Source organism: Stegostoma tigrinum, chromosome 30, assembly GCF_030684315.1.
Source record: "Stegostoma tigrinum isolate sSteTig4 chromosome 30, sSteTig4.hap1, whole genome shotgun sequence".
In the NCBI taxonomy this organism is placed as follows: domain Eukaryota; kingdom Metazoa; phylum Chordata; class Chondrichthyes; order Orectolobiformes; family Stegostomatidae; genus Stegostoma; species Stegostoma tigrinum.
In genome coordinates this window covers 5,692,934-5,711,260 of record NC_081383.1, presented here as the reverse complement: position 1 = coordinate 5,711,260, position 18,327 = coordinate 5,692,934, and the positions used below count along the sequence as shown (strand labels likewise).

Sequence of the window (18,327 nt, the reverse complement as noted above, 5' to 3'; positions counted from 1 at the left end):
AGGTTTGGAGAACACTGCTCTAGATGGCAGTGGTGACAGATGCTGTGAAGGAACCTTGGTGAGTTACTGTAGCACATCTCATAAATGGTGGGCACTGCCCACTGAGTCCCATTGGTGGAGGCACTGAATGTTTAAGATGGGCTTGTATTTTTATTCATTCATAGGATGTTAGCAACACTTGATGGACCAACATTTATTGCCTGTTCTGACTTGGCTTGGAGGAGCTGCCTTCTTGAACTGCTGCAGCTGATGTGCTGTAGGTAGGCCCACAATTGGATAGGGGAGGATATAGTTAGGGTGGATAGCAAGGCGCTTTTTCTATTAGTAAAGGAGTCTATAACCAGGGGTCATAGATTGAAAGATAAGAGGAGAATTGGAGACAGAGTCATCAAGATATACAGCACGGAAACAGTCTCGTTGGTCCAACTTGTTCTTGGCGACCAGGTATCCTCAGCTGATAAACTCCATTTGCCAGCATTTGGCCCACAACCCTTCCTATTCATATATCCATCCAGATGCCTTTTAAATGCAGTCAATGTACCAAACTCCACCACTTTCTCTGGCAGCTCATTCCATCCACGCTCCACCCCCTGCGTGAAAATGTTCCCCTTCAGGACCCTTTTAAACCTTTCCCCTCTCACCTTAAACGCATGCCCACCAATTTTGCACTCCTCTACCCTGAGGGAAAAGACTTTTGGCTTTTTCCCCAATCCATGCCCCTCATGATTTTATAAACCCCGACAAGGTCACCCCTCAGCCCCTAATACTTCAGGGAAAATACCCACTGCCTGTTCAGCCTTTCCCGACAGCTCAGTATCTCCAACCTGGCAACATCCTTTTAAATCTTTTCTGACCCTTTCAAGTTTAACAATATCTTTCCTATTGAGACCAGAATTGAATGTAGTATTCCAAAAGTTAAAAGTCCTAAAATTGAGAAGAAATTCTTTTCATCCAGTCGGTGCTGGGAATCTGGAACTCATTGTTGAAAGGAGTGGCTGAGTCAGAAACTACCATAAGATTTAAACAGAATCTAGATATTCACTTGTGTTGTCATTGTCACCAGGATTTACAGGCCAAGAGCTTAAAACAGGATTAGTGTAATCAGATTTTTGTTGACTGGTAGAGACATGATGGGCCAAACATGCTGAGTCTGGGGCTATCTCAGAGGGCTGCCAGGCTGGGAGGTTGCATACAATCAGCAAGATGTGAGATTCCTCTTGAAGTGGTGAGTTTTATGGAGCAAATTTCAGAAATAGCACACAGCAGGTGGCAAGGAAGATATCTGAAGTGTTGGTTGAAGAAAAGATTGCTGGGACTAGTTGGGAAAGATCTGAAGAGCAGGAAGCAAAAGGCAGAAGAAACTGCAGATGTTGCTAAAATGATAATCTGGGGTTGCATTGTGAGTGGAATTGTACCAAAGGTTTGGAGAGAAGCCAGTGTAATCAGTAAGTTCAAGAAAAGGGGAAACTGCAACTGAACTAATTACAGACCAGTGGGTTGAACATCTGTGGTGGGGAAGAAATTATAATCTTTAATTAAAAATAAAATTACTAAATTTCAAGATTAAATTAAAATAATTAGAAGCAGCCGGCGCAGATTTCAGTAAAATACTCCCTGCTTGACAACTCGAAGGCAGGAGACGGAAGGATTGTAGAAATCAGGAAATGGTAACAAATTGGATTCAAAACATTCATTTGAATGGCAAACACCTCTCTTTCTGGAAATATCTGCTTTATGATTCTCATAGCTATGTGCAAGTTAGAAGTTTCAGCTGGGTCACTGTCTCTGGATCTTTAATGCTCTTTCCTTGGATTGTGAAACAGTTGAAAGGTTTGCTGGAAACGAGACTGTGACATGAGCTCTCCCCCAATGACTGGGACTAGCTTTGTATTAGCAGTTAGCACACCTCATGTCTAGACAGGGCAGCCATCTGTTACAACAATTGTTACAACACAACAAAACTACTTCATTGACTTCATAGGCCTGTAATGACATGCTGCGTGGGGGCTCAGGCTGTGAGGGATCAGAGTGCGATTGGTCAGAGAGGGAGGGCTTAGAGTATGAGGTATCAGCGAGGGGCAAGTTAAAGTGTGACAGGGGAGGGTGCAGTAGGGTTGAGAGTGAGGGACGTGAGTGTGAGGGGTCAGAGAGTGAGTATGTGGCATCAAAGCATGGAAGGGACAGGTCAGAGTGTGATGGTACAGATTGTGAGAGGTTAAAGTGTGACAGGCGAGAATCTGAGGGGTCAAGTGTGAGATAACAAGGAGTGACAAGTCAGAGTGTGACAGGAGTGAGTGTGAGGAGTCAGAGTGTGAGATAATAAGGAGTAACAAGTCAGAGTGTGACAGGAGAGAGTATGACAGGAGTGAGTGTGAGGGGTCTGGCAGCTCTGTCACGTGGGGAGTGTGAGGGCACAGCACGGGAGGGGAGTGCCGTTCGTGTTGGAAATGTCAGCTCCATTATCCCTTTTCTAATGTTTCTGCTGCTGTTAAAATCCTTTTCTCCCCACAACCTTCAATTCATCTCCTACTCCACTCCTAATGAAACTGTTTGTCCTCAGCTACCTAACTCTAGCCAATCAATACACCCTTGAAGTTCAGTTTTCTGCTTCTAACAAGAACGTTGAAAGCTTTGAGGAAGATCCGCATTTGTTGCTCCTCCCAAGTCATCCTTGCACTGATTGGCTTCTTCGCCAGGGTAGTTACACATTGGCTGGAGTTCCTGGATTTGATTGAAGCAGGCCGCAATGGTCTCTCTATTTATTAGTGAAAAAGATGGGCTTCTACAACAATACCTGTCCCCGTAACTGTTACCGAAACTAGCTTTCAATCCCAGATTTTATTCATTTGGGTGGTCTGGTGGCTCAGTGGTTAGCACTGCTGCCTCACAGACCCAGGGACCTGGGGTTAATTTCCACCCTCAAGCAACTTTCTGTGCGCAGTTTGCACATTCTCCCCGTGTTTGCGTGAGTTTCTCCCGGGTGCTCTGGTTTTCTCCCACAGTTCAAAGGTGTGTAAGTTAGGTGGATTGGCCATGCTAACTTGCCCCATAGTCTCCAGAGATGTGCAGGGTAGGTGAATTAGCTAAGGATAAGGTGGGATTCTCTTCAGAGGGATGGACTGGGCTTGCTGGGCCAATGGCCCGCTTCCACACTGTAGGTTTTCGTCTATGATTAATTTAAATTCTACCAGGTTACTTGATGGATTTGAACTCATGCCCTAGTGCATTTACATGGAGCCCCCCCAGATTACTAAGTAATTACTACACCATTACACCACTGCAGTTTAATGGTTTTTGTGGTTTAAAACTCTATCCTAATGAATGCAGCACATACACATTTGTTCAGGGAATTTAGAATTCCGTGTGTTGAGTTTTCTTGTTTTGCATGCCAAGAGCTTTTCATGACTTGAGCAGGAATGGGGAATGTGTTGAGTAAGTCCCTTAGCCACGACACAAAGGCATAGAGATCCACAGCACAGAAAAAGGCCCTTCAGCCCATCAAGTCTGCACCAGTCAAATACAACCACCTCATTAACATATGTTCTGAAGGATCTTCAGAGGTTAAAATGAAAATATCTGTTATTTCCTCAGCTGTCATTGAGAATCTGGCTTGGCTGCCACATCACTCTCCTGATGGTTCTGAGTCCAGCCTTCTCTCTCTTGAACAATGATGTCGGAACCAAACAAAGTGTGCATGTATCAGGTGAGATGGAAAATCATCGCTCATAAAGGTTTTTCACTCTTGCATGACATTGTGTGAGGGGGCGAAATGGCATCAGTTCTACCTCTACCGCTGCAGCTCTTACAAAAATCCCAGATCAGAAACGTCCCAGCTCTGGCACGTGTCACTGATCTCCATTTCTGAGATATTCGCACTTTCATTTTATAGAGCTTCTCTGGTCCTGTAAACTTTTCCAAGGTGGTTTGCAGGAGCCTGCTGTCAAACACAATCAGGCATCAGGGGGAGGAAATGGCCTTGTGGTATTATCGCTGGATTGTTAATCCAGGTAATGTTCTGGGGACCCGGGTTCGAATCCTGCCACAGCAGGTGGCGGAATTTGAATTCAATAAATATCTGGAATTAAGAGTCTCATGATGACTGTGAGTCCATTGTCAATTGCTACATAGACCCATCTGGTTCACTAATGTCCTTTAGGGAAGGAAACTGCCATCCTTACCTGGTGTGGCCTACATCTGACTTCAGACCCACAGCAATGTGGTTGACGCTTGACTGCCCTCTGGGCAAAAAATGCTGCCGAGCCAGCAACGCCCTCAACCCATTAATGAATAAAGAAAAAAAATCAAGCCACTGGAGGAGATATTACAGTAAGGGACCAAACACTTGGCCAAAGAGACAACAAGGTGTAGAGCTGGATGATCACAGCAGGTCAAGCAGCATCAGAGGAGCAGGCAAGCTGACAGTTTGGGTCTAGACCATTCTTCAGAAATGTCTGAAGAAGGGTCTCGACCCGAAACGTCAGCCTTCCTGCTCCTCTGATGCTGCTTGACCTGTCGTGTTCAGCCAGCTTTACACCTTGTTATCTCTGATTCTCCAGCATCTGCAGTTCCTGCTATCTCTGGCCAAAGAGACACTTGGCTTGAGGAGAATCTTCACAGAGGCAGGATAGACAGGCAGAGATATTTTAGGAGAAAAATCTGGAGTTCAGACAGCTGAAGATATTGCTGCAGCAACTTAATATGGGGATACAATAGACCAGAATTCGAGGGACACTATTATTTGGCATTGTACAAAATACATAGCACAGAAAAGACCATTTAGCCCAGCTGGCCTTTATGTTCCAACCAAATGACAATTTTCTGGAGCGAGAGCTTTAGTTTCTCGTTGAGTAAAAGTATCAGGGAACAAAGAAAAACAGATGTATGAGTACAGATCATCCATGATCAGGGATCTGAATGAATGGCAGCTGATCAGGTTCAAAGGGCTGAATGGCCTGCTGCTGGTCCTTTGTTTTCTCACCCATAATTCATTTTTTAATTACAAACAGCCTGATGGGGAAGTGATTGTGTGGTGGAATTATCGCTGGCAAAGTAATCCCATAGAGCTCAGGACCTGGGTACAAATCGCACCACACCACAGACTAATAAGTTTAATGACAACCATGAAACAATTCCTCTAAATATCTATCTGGTTCTTACTGGAAGCAAATCTGCCAGCCATTCCTGGTTTGGCCTCCATGTGACTCCAGACTCGCAATAATATGGTTGGCTCCTAAATGGCCTCCCAAATCTTTCAGGTTTGTCAATAGCCATAAAGTCTCAAAAAAACCTAAAGTACTGACCGTGGTAGTTTGAGAGGGTAGCTGTCTCCCAGCATCTTCTCCGGGGTAATTGGGAATGGGCAATAAATGCTGGTCCAGTCTGTGATGCCCACATTCTGTGAATGGGGAAAAAGACCTGATGCCGTCCCCTGTGGAATTGTGGGGCAAAGGTGGTGGGGCGGGCGGGGGTGTGCTGGATGCCTTTGTCTGAGAATTTGTCTATTGATATTTTTCCTGTTGTCTTCACTTGTCAGTGCTCCGACAGGACTCCTTGTTGGAGAGCTAGCAGGAACTGCAGTTGCTGCAGAATCTGAGGTAACAAGATGTAGAGCTGGATGAACACAGCAGGCCAAGCAGCATCAGAGGAGCAGGACAGCTGATGTTTCGGGCCTAGACCCTTCTTCAGAAAATGAAGAAGGGTCATTTTCTGAAGAAGTGTCTAGGCCTGAAACATCAGCTTTCCTGCTCCTCTGATGCTGCTTCACCTGCTGTGTTCATCCAGCTCCACACCTTGTTATCTCAGACTCCTTGTCGACTTTTCCCTTTCGGAAGCAGAGGTTCTTGCTCCCCTGCCATCAGTAACCAACTTTTAAATCTCTATTACCAGGGGAGGCAATGGCCTAGTGGTATCCTTGCTAGACTGCTAATCCAGAGGTCCAGATAATGTTCTGGGGACCTGGGTTCAAATCCTGCCATGGCAGATAGTGGAATTTGAATTTAATAAATATCTGGAATTAACAATCTAATGATGACCATGAATCCATTGTCAGGAAAAAACCATCTGGTTCACTAATGCCCTTCAGGGGAGGAAACTGCCATCCTTACCTGGTCTGGCCTACATGTGACTCCAGACCCGTAGCAATGTGTTGACTCTGAACTTCCTTCTGGGCAATTAGGGATGGGCAATAACTGATGCCTGGCCAGTGATGCCCTCATCCCATGAATGAATAAAGAACAAAACCTTCTTCATGGGATATGGGCATGATTGGCAAGGCCAGCATTTGGCGTCCATCCCTCGAATGTATTAAGTCACTCAGCCATTTCAGGTCAAGATCAACCACACTGGTGAGGGACTGGAGTCACATGTAGCCCAGACCAGGCAAGAATAACTGATTAACCAAAAGGATGGGAATGAACCTGATGAGTTTTTACAACAGTCGGTGATAGTCACCACTAATTCCATGTTGGAAAAGTCACCATAGTTCCAGGAGGCAGCTCTCTCTGATAAGAGAAACAACTGATAGTGGATTAATGTGAGGGTCACCGCAGCTCATATAATGTCTCACCTTCGTGGCAACCTCAGGAATTGAACCCACACTATTTGTGCCCTCTCCAGATCACAGACCAACCATGCAGGCAACTGAGCTAGCCAACTTTGATCAGATGGGCTGATGGGCCAATGGAGCGACAGGCGGTGTTTAATTTAGATAAATGTGAGGGGCTGTATGTTGGTAAGGCAAGACAGAGCAGAACTTATCCACATAATAGCAACGTGATGGAAAATGTTATTGAATAAAGGGATCTGGGGGTTCAGGTGCATAGTTCCTAGAAGATGGAGTTGTAGGTAGACAGGATGGTCAAGAAGGCATTTGACATGCTTGTCTCTTTTGGTCATAACATCGAGCATAGGAATTGGGATGTGATCGCTGTAGCTGCACAGGACATCGGTGAGGCCAACTTTAGAATTCTGTGCTCAGTTCTGGTCTCCCTGCTGTTGGAAAAATGTTATTAAACTTGAAAGGGTTCAGAAAAGATTGATAAGGATGTTGCCAGGAGTCGAGAGCTTGAGTTAAGGCTTTGGTTACCTCAGTTGGTTGGATGGCTGGCTTACGACGCAGCATGGGCTCAATTTCTGCTTGGGCTGAGGTTACCATGAGGAATTTTCCTTCTCAACTTCTCCCGTCTCCTGAGGCATGGTGACCCTCAGGTTGTACCAGTTGCCCATCTCTAAGGAGAGAGCAGCCGTACACTCTGGTAAGATTAATATACCTTTACTTTTATCGTTCGTTTAAATTGAGAGATTTCCACTACACTGGTTCTGTCAGATACCACTCATTTAAAACTCTTATCAAAATCTCAACAAACCATGGACCATACCAGCAGCTGAAATAATGACTGAAAATATCAAGAATAATTTCAAGGCTGAAAGCCCAGCTCAAGTGATAAGAAACACCTTGGTTTTAGCTTTGGTGATTTATGATATCCTCTTACCCCCATAATCTGATTGTTGCCTTCTCATTCCTCCTGAGAATGTATTATTCTCCATTTCAGCAAAGGTACAACATGCAAAACTCTTAGTGTATGATACAACAGCAATGACCATTATGTCTTGCCAAATTGGTGGAAAATTCATGGATTAATGGGATGTGAGAGAATCAATGTTCCCAACTTGGCGACAAGTCAAAAATAAATTATTCACCAAGGGAAGGGTAAAATAGACTGGCATTTACATAGTACTTCCTAACAGCCTCTTGATGTCACAAAACATCTAGCAGCCAATCAAATACTTTCTAAGGTGTGCTAATGTAGACAATCACAGCAACCAAACTGTGCACAGCAAGATCCCACAAACAGCAATGTGTTAGCAACTCAATAATTTGTTCTCTCCTGACGACGACTGAAGCGTCAATATTGTCGAGGGAAGAACTGCCTTGCTGTTTGGAAATGACGGCTGTTGGATCATCTCTACCCCTGAGAGAGAGCAAACAGGGCCTCTTTACATACAGCAGTGCAGCACTCCCTCAATACAGGGGAGTGTCAGCCTGGCCTGACAACGTAAACTCCACTTTGAGATCTGATCAGGTCTCCTGCTTTGTTTTGTTAGTGGACTTTAATTCCAGAGATTTTTTTCTCTCTGGACAGCATAAATGCAAGAGGGATGTTCCCAATGAACAGGAAGCCCAGAGGCCACAGTTTAAAGGGTGGGCCATTTACCACCAAGATGAGAAGGAATTTCTTCACCCACAGAGTATTGAGCCTGTGGAATTCTCAGCTGCAGAAATTTTTTCAGAGAAAAACACTGAATGTTTTCAAGAAGGTGCCAGAAACAGTTCTTAGGGCTAAAGGGAACAATGGGGAGGAAGTGGGATTAGGGAACTGAGTTGGGTGATTGTATTGTGTGGTGGAGGCCTACGCACGTTCCTTATTTCAATGTTTAGCCTGTTTGCTGACCTATGTGAAGAATTGTGATCTGTGTATCTGCAGGAGATGAGAGTGGCCTCGTGGTGGTCCAGACTGCCCCAGGGAAAGTCCTTACTCACCGTGGAGGTTCAATCATCCTGCCCTGCAGATACCACTATGAGCCGGAGAGCCAGGACCCCGAGAAGATCCGCATCAAATGGACCAAGGAATCAGACACGTTGCAAAGCAGCGATGTCTTTGTGGCCTTGGGCAGGATACACAAAGCCTTTGGGATATACAAAGGCAGGGTGTGGTTACAAGGTGATGGAGATGGTGATGCATCCCTCATCATGCAGGACGTGACCCTGCAAGATTACGGGCGATATGAATGTGAAGTGATAGATGAGCTCGAGGATGACACAGGAATCGTCAAACTGAGCCTGGAAGGTACATGTTTACCTTAATTCTATGTGACTGTTATTTATTCCTACTGCTCTTTTGTCCGAACCACTGGCTAAAAAGACGAGAACATAAAATCAAAGGGACATGAGGAGGCCATTCAGCCCTTAAGCCTGTTCAACCCTTCAACGAGATCCTGCATTGACATATGACCTGACACCAGCTATTCAGCTTTGTCCCTTTTTCTTCATTCACTTGTGGGCTGAGAGTCTACCTGGCTGGGCCAGCATTTATTGTCCATCCCTAATTGCCCTTGAGAAGGTGGTGGTGAGCTGCCTCCTTGAACTGCTGCAGCCCATTCGATGCAGACAGACCCGCAATGCTTGACAAAGTGCCATTATTTTGACCCAGCCCCACTGAGCAATGGCAGCACAGCCCCAGGTCAGGATGGTGTTTGAACAAAAACAAAGTTGCTGGAGAAGCTCAGCAGGTGCAGCAGCATCTGTGAAGGAGAAAATAGTGTTGATGTTTCGGGTGACCCATCTGTTCTGGGGAAGGGTCACCGGGACCCAAAACGTCAACTCTGTTTTCTCCTTCACGGATGCTGCCAGACCTGCTGAGCTTTTCCAGCAACTTTGTTTTTGTTCCTGATTTACAGCATTGGCTGTTCTTTTCGTGTATGAACAACTTGTTCAACAGGAATTTATCTATGTTGGATTTAAAACGAACCAATAATTTATTTTCAATTGCCATTTATGAATAGAATTCCAAATGTCTATCACTCCTTGTACACAATAGGATTTCCTAAGCTGGAATGATCTGGCTCCAAATTTTCATTGATACCCTCTCATCCCAGATGATTCCCAGCAGAAATAATTATGAGCCCCAGTTCGAATTGAAACCCTTCTTCAGGGCAGACGGGGGTGTTTAAACCCGAAAAGTTGACTTTCCTGCTCCTCAGATGCTGCCTGGCCTGCTATGCTTTTCCAGTTCCACATTTTCTGCCTCAAGCTTCCAGCATCTATGGTCCTTTCTGTCTCCAGAAATAATAACAAGTTCTGAAAATGGAACTGTGATCTAATCAAGATGTTTAAAACGATGAAGAAATTTGACTGGGGTGACAATTTCTGAACCAATTCAGCCATTTGCCATCAAATCAATGAGCTTCAGTGTTGGCTAACAATGACTTTAGCAAATGCCTTCAGGACGTTCATGTAAGTAACATCCAAAAATATTCATGTTAGAGTCCGACTGTCCTCTGTTCTGCAGATTAGATCAGACTTGTTACAGTAACTTTGTTTCTCTGTCCACAGATGCTGCCAGACCTGCTGAGTTCCTTTGGCACTTTTATTATTTCAGATGTACAGCATCAGTGTTTTGCTTTTTTCTGTAACATTCTCCTCTCCACTATTTCCGTCCCTTCTTCAGAAAGCTAAAACAAATTCATTAAATATAAGATAACACGGTGTAGAGCTGGATGAACACAGCAGGCCAAGCAGCAGCAGAGGAGCAGGAAAGATGATGTTTTGGGTCTAGAGATAATGGGAACTGCAGATGCTGGAAAATCGGGATAACAAAGTGTGGAGATGGATGAACACAGCAGGCCAAGCAGCATCTTAGGAGCACAAAAGCTGACATCTCGGGCCTAGACCCTTCATCAGAAAAGGGGAGTTACGATGAAGGGTCTAGGCCTGAAACGTCAGCGTTTGTGCTCCTAAGATGCTGCTTGGCCTGCTGTGTTCATCCAGCTCCACACTTTGTTATCTCTTGTTTTGGGCCTAGACCCTTCTTCAGAAATTTTCTGAAGAAGGGTCTCGACCCAAAACATCAGCTTTCCTGCTCCTCTGATGCTGCTTGGCCTGCTGTGTTCATCCAGCTCTGCACCTCGTTTTCTCAGATTCTCCGGCATCTGCAGTTCCTACTATCTTCTTTAAATATAACCTGTCCTTTACAAATCCACAATCAGCTGCAAAACCGCAGAGTGTTCAATCATCTACTCTTAAGTATAGAAAACAGGTGTTAGGTTGACTGGTCTGTAATTCCCAGTTTCCCTCTCTTACTACTCTTCAATAGCAGAGGGACCAGGATCATTTGCCATTTCGAGTGAACTCATACACGCAAACTTCACTTAATCCAATCTGTAGTCCTCTAGCCCTGGGCTAATTGAACTGTGTCTCAAAGCCTCCACTGCTCTCAGTCCAGTGAGGTGTAAATCCAGTACCACCAATGGCTTCTGCCCCAGATACAGTGAGGGCTGGAATTGATTCATGACCCAGAGGGATAATGAAGAGGAGAAAAGCAGGAATACGGGCGGGGGTTGGGTGGGGGAGGGGAGCGGTTCTACTATAACACGATAGTTGCATCCTGTTTCAACATTGCATTATGTAAAATCGTGCTATAAAAATAATGGAGCCTGTGGGAAAAATGAGGTTGGGGCAGGCCACCGGAAAATATCACTCCAAATCGCTCAAAATATCACTCAAAAGCCTAACACAAAGGATAGAACAGTTTGAATAAACGGTTAATAAAAAATATGAAAGAACTGCGAATGCTGTAAATTAGGAACAAAAACAAAGTTGCTACAAAAGCTCAAGGAAGGGTCACTGGACCCGAAGCATTAACTCTGTTTTTCACTTCACAGAGGCCGCCAGACCCACTGAGCTTCTCTAGCAACTTTGTTTTGGAATAAGTGTTTAATTCGAATCTAATTATGAAATAAAAGTAAATGTAACACTTTTCCTTGGAAAAAATGTCAAGTTGACATGATGTGGGAGGAGATTTTGAGGTTTCTCTGCTGTTAATGCAGGGGTCAAGAGTCATCATCATCATCATTGCCCTCATCATCACTTGCAGGTGCAGTTGTAGTAGCAAGGTTAGGGCAACAAATAGTTAATCCAGAAGTGGGTAGCTATCGTTCATCGTCTTCTCGCTGTTTCTTATGGGTTGGCTTAATAAACACATGCAGTTTTTGTTGCATTGACCCTTTCCTTCTTTCATGAAGAAGCTATTCATAGGGTGCCAAATAAGATCTTATTCCTCAAACTGCCACCCTGCTGCATTCTTCATTATAATCGTTGTCCTCTAGAGCTGCAATTGCTTCTCAATTTCTCTCAGGATAAAACAGAAGTGTAAAGTGAGTTTTGAGAAGATTTGTAGCTCAGGTTGAGGTTCTGGATGTGAGTTTGCTCGCTGAGAAGTGTAAAGTTCTCGTGACACTGCGTCTTGGACTTTATCTTCTTCGTCTGAAGCTTTCACTTCCTCCTCATCGGCAGGTTGTTGTACACCAGCTGTAGAGAGGTCTTCACAGTGGGATTCAAGCAGCTCTCCAACATCCTCACTCTCTACATCTTCAAATCCAACTTGCTTTGCTAGGACACACAATGTTCTTTGATTCTAGGGAGCTCCTCTGATGGATCAAAGCCTTTAAAATCCTGAAGAAAATCTGGAAGAAGCTTCAACCAAACTGCATGCAGGCAGCCCTTACTGACATCACCCCAGGCCTCCAGGATAATGTCAATTGCATTCTTATGTTATAGCTCTTCCAAAACTGAAGAACACTGTCCTTATCCCCCTCAGTGGCTGCAATTAGCCTCTTAAATGTGCACCTTAAATAATAAGCTATAAAAGCTGCTATTGTATCCTGGTCCATGGATGGAAGGAGAGAGGTTATGTTTGGGGGTAGAAATAGCATTTTGATGTTTTCTGAAATCTCACCAATGGTGAGAGGATGGTTTGGTGCATTGTCCAGGATGAGGAGAATCTTGAAATCCAATTATTTTTCCTTGCAATGCTTTCTAAAACCATCTTCCAAAACATCAACAATAAAGTAAAAAAAAATTGACTCACCATCCAACCCCTTTTGCTTGACCTAAAGTGGATGCCTAGAGTAGACTTAAGGTGATCTTCCAAGACTCGCAGTTGGCAGAGTGATACACCACTACAGCTTAAGCTATAAGTCTCCACTGGCAGTGGCACCCAGCAGCACAGTCCTACGACCTTTGTCTCCTTAAAGCCTGGAGCATGTGCTTCATTCAGAGCAATGTAGGTTTCTTGATGGCATTCACTTCCAGTATAAACCTGTCTCATCCAAATTGAAAATTTGATCTAAGTTGCAGCCTTCTTTTTTAATTATTTATTACCATGGGAGGAAATACCATCGCACGCTCCTTGTCTGCACAGGCAGCTTCATCATGTAACTTTACATTATGAAAAGCATAATAGTTCTTAAAAGCAGCAAACCAGCCACTGCTAGCACTAAATGCAGGCATGTCTGCAGGATTTTCAGCTTTTGTTTGTTAGATCTTCAGAAATTGATAAGGCTTTCTCTTTTAGGATGGGAAAGCTAGCCCCAGATTGCTTCTTTGTTCGAAATTCAATCCATTCACTTAGAAGCCGCTCCATCTCCTCAAGTTCTTTTGTCCACGGCCTCACAGATTTGCCGGCACTCAGACATGTGCCAGCAAATGCAGCTTGCTTTAATCTTTTCTGCATTGTCTCTAATGATGCATAGGGCAGACTCCTTTCTGCCTGTTACTCAAACTATATCACTTGTTCTCTCATTACACTCAAAACAATTTATAACATCTAACTTCTCTTCCAGTGTTACAGTCTTTCTTATAGGTTCACCACCTGCAATTTTATCACCTGGACACTTCTTGCTAATGTTCTTGTCACTTTGTGCTCGCATTTTTGTGGGCAACATGGCAGAATTTGCAAGAAACAAAGGGAGTACTGTACCCATCCGAGGAAGCGCAACGATCACATGATCCCAGCACGGAGACTCTATCGCCGTTAACGTCGCACACACTCGGGACTAAACCCACAAAATGATCGTGTAATGTCGATGTGCACCAATGGAATCATGTTATAGCCAACACAAGTTTGCCTTTTAGAAATACAGTATCCCTATTCGTCAGTCACTTTATAACTAATTCGCATTGCTGGAACACACGCTACAGTGGAGTCTCTGTACTTGGACGTTCACGCACAGATAGGACAATGTTTCATTTCGAGGTATACACAGTTGATAATAATATTCATGCCACACAAATGCCAAACCATGACCATCTCCAATAAGAGATAATCTAACAACCAGCCCTGATATGCAGTGGCGTTACTATCACTGAATTGCCCATGTCATCCTGGGGGTTATCACTGATCAGAAACTCTTCATATAAACACTGCGGCTACAACAGCAAGTCAGAGGCTCATACTTTGCCTGTAACTCAGCCCATGACTCCCCAAAGCCTGCCCACCACCTACAAGGCACAAGTCAGGAGTGTGATGGAATACGCTCCACTTGTCTAGAAGGGTGCAGCTCCAACAACACTTAAGAACAGCAATACCATCTATGCTAAAGCAGCCCACTTGATTGGCTCCACATCCACTACCCCCATCACTTAAGCTCAGTTGCAACAGCGTGTACTATCTGCAAGATGCACTCTAATAAAATCCAGAGACAGCACCTTCCAAACCCTCAACCACTTCTATCTATAAGGACAAGGGCAGCAGACAGATGGGAACACCATCAAACCGCTCACCATCCTAATTTGGAAATATGTCACGGCTTCTTCAGTGTCAAAAAGCTAGAACTATCTCTGCAATGGCGTTGTTGGTCTACTACAGCATAGGGACTGCAGCGTTCAGCTCAACACCACCTTCTCAAGTGCAACTAGCGATGGGCAGTAAATGCTGGCCCAGCCAACAATATCTACGTCTCACCGGTGAACAAAATAAAATCATGACGGTATGTACCATTTTCACATTTATGCTTTTTCCTTATTGGGGGAGGGATGAAAATGGGCCTTGGGTGATAGGAATTGTCTGTCAGTTTGACCAAGAAATTCAGGTGGTGATTGGATTGTAGGCAATCCCAGACCAATCTTTGTCTGTGGGTATTTCGAATCCAGGCTGTAGAAAGTTTCCTTGTTGTTAAATAATGAAGCCCAGCTCCCAGACAATCCAAAGTAGCCAGTACTGTGTGCTGCGCCCTCTCTTTCTGTCTCCTGTGTGTAATCATGCCTTTAATTCAATTAAAGGTGTGGTGTTTCCTTACCATCCAAGGCTGGGGCGTTACACATTAAATTTTGAAGATGCTAAGAAGGCGTGCGAGGAGCAGGATGGGATACTGGCCTCTTACGAGCAACTGCATGAGGCTTGGCTGAAAGGAATGGATTGGTGTAACGCCGGCTGGCTGAATGATGGATCTGTCCAATACCCAATTTCAAAGCCCCGGCTCCAATGTGGCAAGTCGGACCTGGCCGCTGGCATTCGGAACTATGGCTACCGGCACAAAGATGACGAGCGATATGATGCTTTCTGTTTCACCTCCAACCTGAAAGGTGAGAGGTCATTGATTCATGTTGATAAAACCTAAGGAAATGCTCAGATACCAGGAGTACTATTGGATAGCCTTCAACTCTTTTGCATGTGTTGGCACATATTGTGGGGGATGGCAGCACAGAGCATAGGAAAAAAGCCCTTCAGTCCTTCAAGTCTGTGCTGGTCAAAAACAAGTGCCTAACTATTCTAATGCCATTTTCCAGCACTTGGCCCATACCCCATGTACGCCTTGACACCACAAGTGCACATCTAAGTGCTTCTCCAATGTTATTTGGGTTTCTGCCTCGACCACCCTGACAGGCAGTGAGTTCCAGTTTCCCACCAACCTCTGGGTGAAATCTTTTCCCCTCACATTTCCTCTGAACCTCTTGCCCCTTACCTTAAATCTATGTCCCCAGTTATTGATCCCTCCACCAAAGGGGAAAGTTCCTTCCAGTCAATGCTATGGCCCTCAATTTTATGTATCTCAGTCATGTTCCAATTCGGTCTCCTCTGCTTCAAGGAAAACAACCCCAGAGTGTCCAATCTCTCGTCGTGACTGATCTCTCCAGTCCAGTGATAAAATCACTTGGCGTCTATCTCTCTCTGGGCTCATACGATGGGATATAAGCTTAAATCCTACCATGGCAACCCTTGGAATTCAAATTCAATTAACAAATCAGAAATTAGAAGGTTAGTCTCAGTAATAATGACTGTGAAGCTATCATCAATTGTTGTTAAAACAAACAATTTATTTCATGAATATCCTCTCGTGGAATGGAATCTGCTGTGATTGCCTAGTTTATGTAACTCCAGCCCAATGGCAAATGGTTGACTCTTCACTCCCTCTAAAATGGTCTGGCAAGCCTCTCAGTTAAGGGACAATTAGGAATGGGTCTTGCCAGTTATCTCAAATCCTGTGAAAGGGAAGATGAGCACAGTTACTAATCCTGTGACACTAAGGGCCTATTGTCAATCAAATAAGCCACAGTTTCAGGCATTTGGTTTTGCTTTATGGGAATTCTGTTATCGTTGCTGTGGGTCCCGGAGCACATACAGCACAGAAACAGACCCTTAGGACCAATTCAAAAAAGAAGAAAGAACAACACAGCTCAGGAACAGGCCATTTGGCCCTCCGAGCCTGCACTGACACATTTTACCCTTCCATATGAAAACTGCCTTCACATAAAGGATCTGTATCTCTCTATTCCCTTCCTATTCATGTATTTGTCAGGTGTTTCATACAATCCCCACAGTGTGGAAACAGGCCCTTTGGCCCAACAAGTCCACACTGAGCCTCAGAGCAACGCACCCAGACCCATCCTCTCGTAACCCACCTACTCTACACATCCCTATGGGGCAATTTAGCATGGCCAATCCACTTAACCTGCAGAGATAATGGGAACTGCAGATGCTGCAGAATCTGAGATAACAAAGTGTGGAGCTGGATGATCACAGCAGACCAAGCAGCATCTCAGGAGCACAAAAGCTGATGTTTTGGGCCTAGACCCTTCATCAGAAACGTCAGCTTTTGTGCTCCTGAGATGCTGCTTAGCCTGTTGTGTTCGTCCAGCTCCACACTTTGCTATCTCAGATTCTCCAGCATCTGCAGTTCCCATTATCTCTAATCTCCCTGTGAGCTTCTCAATACTGTTCATCCAGCCCTCACCTCAATCAAACAAATGATCTGTTCATTACCACGTTGTGGAAGCTTGCTGTGCTCATATTGGCTGCTGTTTTTCCTACAATCCAACTTCAAAAAAGGGCAGTGGGACTGCTTGAGTTCGCAATAGGTGCTATGTGATTGCAATTCATTACTCCAAAACAGTGGAGGATGCACAGGAAATATGAAGGGTGTTTTACTCGGACATGTTAATGGCACTTTGTAATGTTTGTGTTTGTTTCTGGCAAAGGTAAAGTTTATTTTCTGAGGACCTACCGGAAGGTGAACTATGGTGAGGCAGTGAAGGCATGTGAGCAGCACGGAGTGACGATTGCCAAGGTGGGCCAGCTGTACGCAGCATGGAAATTGCAGCTACTAGACTGCTGCCAGGCTGGCTGGTTACAGGATGGCAGTGTCCGCTACCCCATCGTCAACCCCCGCGACAAGTGTGGTGGCAAGAAGCCGGGGGTCCGCACCTTCGGCTTCCCAGACAAGAAGCGGCGGCTGTACGGGGTCTACTGTTTCAAAAAGAAGGAATGAGAAAGAGACGGGTGGGAGGAGAAGTGGGGGAGGGAGAGGGAATGGGAGAGAGAGAGAGGCTGAGAGTGGGAGAGGATGGGAGGGAGTGAGTGGGAGAGGGTGGGAGAGAGTGAGAATGGGAGGGAGAGAATGAGAGTGGGAGAGGGTGAGAGAGAGTGAGGATGGGAGGGAGAGAGTGGGAGAGGGGGGAGAGAGTGAGAATGGGAGGGACAGAGTGAGAGTGGGAGAGGGTGGGAGAGAGTGAGAATGGGAGAGAGTGAGAGTCGAAGAGGGTGGGAGAGAGTGAGAATGGGAGGGAGAGAAAGAGAACTGGAAAGGTACCCGGGTCGAGAGACAAAGGTTTTAAAACAAAATCTGTATCTGATTGAAGAATGAGCCACTTCCTTCTGCGATCTCAGGCTACAACAACAGGAGTGTAAAACACACACTATAACGAAAAATATCAGGGCGCTTCTAGTTTCTATTTATTCACAAAAAATAGCGCATGCTTTTAAAAACATGATGTGAGATTTTCAAAATGTTTAAACAGCACCATTTCAGAGACGGCAATAAAGCATTAATGCCACAAAATCAGGGGTTCCATCAGTCTGCAGTTAGGCTCTCTGTCTCTGGAGTTTAAAGCACCTTATAGTGAATTCTTTTTACCTGCTCAGAAATTGCTGGAGAAACTCGGCAGGTCTGGCAGCGTCCATGGAGAAAGAGAAATGGAGTTAATGTTTCAAATCCAATGTGACCTTGCCTCAGAACTGGAGAGGGGGACCAGGGGACAGTAAAAACACAGTTCTATGGAGTTATACTGGATGTGAGACATTAACTCTGTCTATCTCTCCATAGATCTGCTGAGTTTCTCCAGCATTCTCTGGTTGTTTTAGATTTCCTCCATCTATGGTATTTTTGCTTTCACTCATTTACCTGCTGCATTACGGGATGGGGGCACCTGTTTGCAATAAAAGCTCTTGCTGAAATGTTTAACCAGAGCGATATGAAATATTCGAGCAATATTCA

At 44.8% G+C, this 18,327-nt stretch overlaps 1 protein-coding gene across 1 annotated transcript in view; it reads left to right on the top strand.

Moving 5' to 3' along the window:
- Window positions 1-17,330, top strand: part of hapln4 (hyaluronan and proteoglycan link protein 4) — a 26,699-nt gene extending 9,369 nt beyond the window's left edge. Inside the window, exons 2-5 of the mRNA XM_048559653.2 lie at window positions 3,592-3,703; window positions 8,484-8,846; window positions 14,837-15,139; window positions 17,033-17,330. Of these exons, the coding sequence (XP_048415610.2) occupies window positions 3,592-3,703; window positions 8,484-8,846; window positions 14,837-15,139; window positions 17,033-17,322 (1,068 nt within the window). The 3' untranslated portion in view covers window positions 17,323-17,330. The remainder of the gene's footprint in view (window positions 1-3,591; window positions 3,704-8,483; window positions 8,847-14,836; window positions 15,140-17,032) is intronic.
- Window positions 17,331-18,327: the final 997 nt, after the last annotated feature.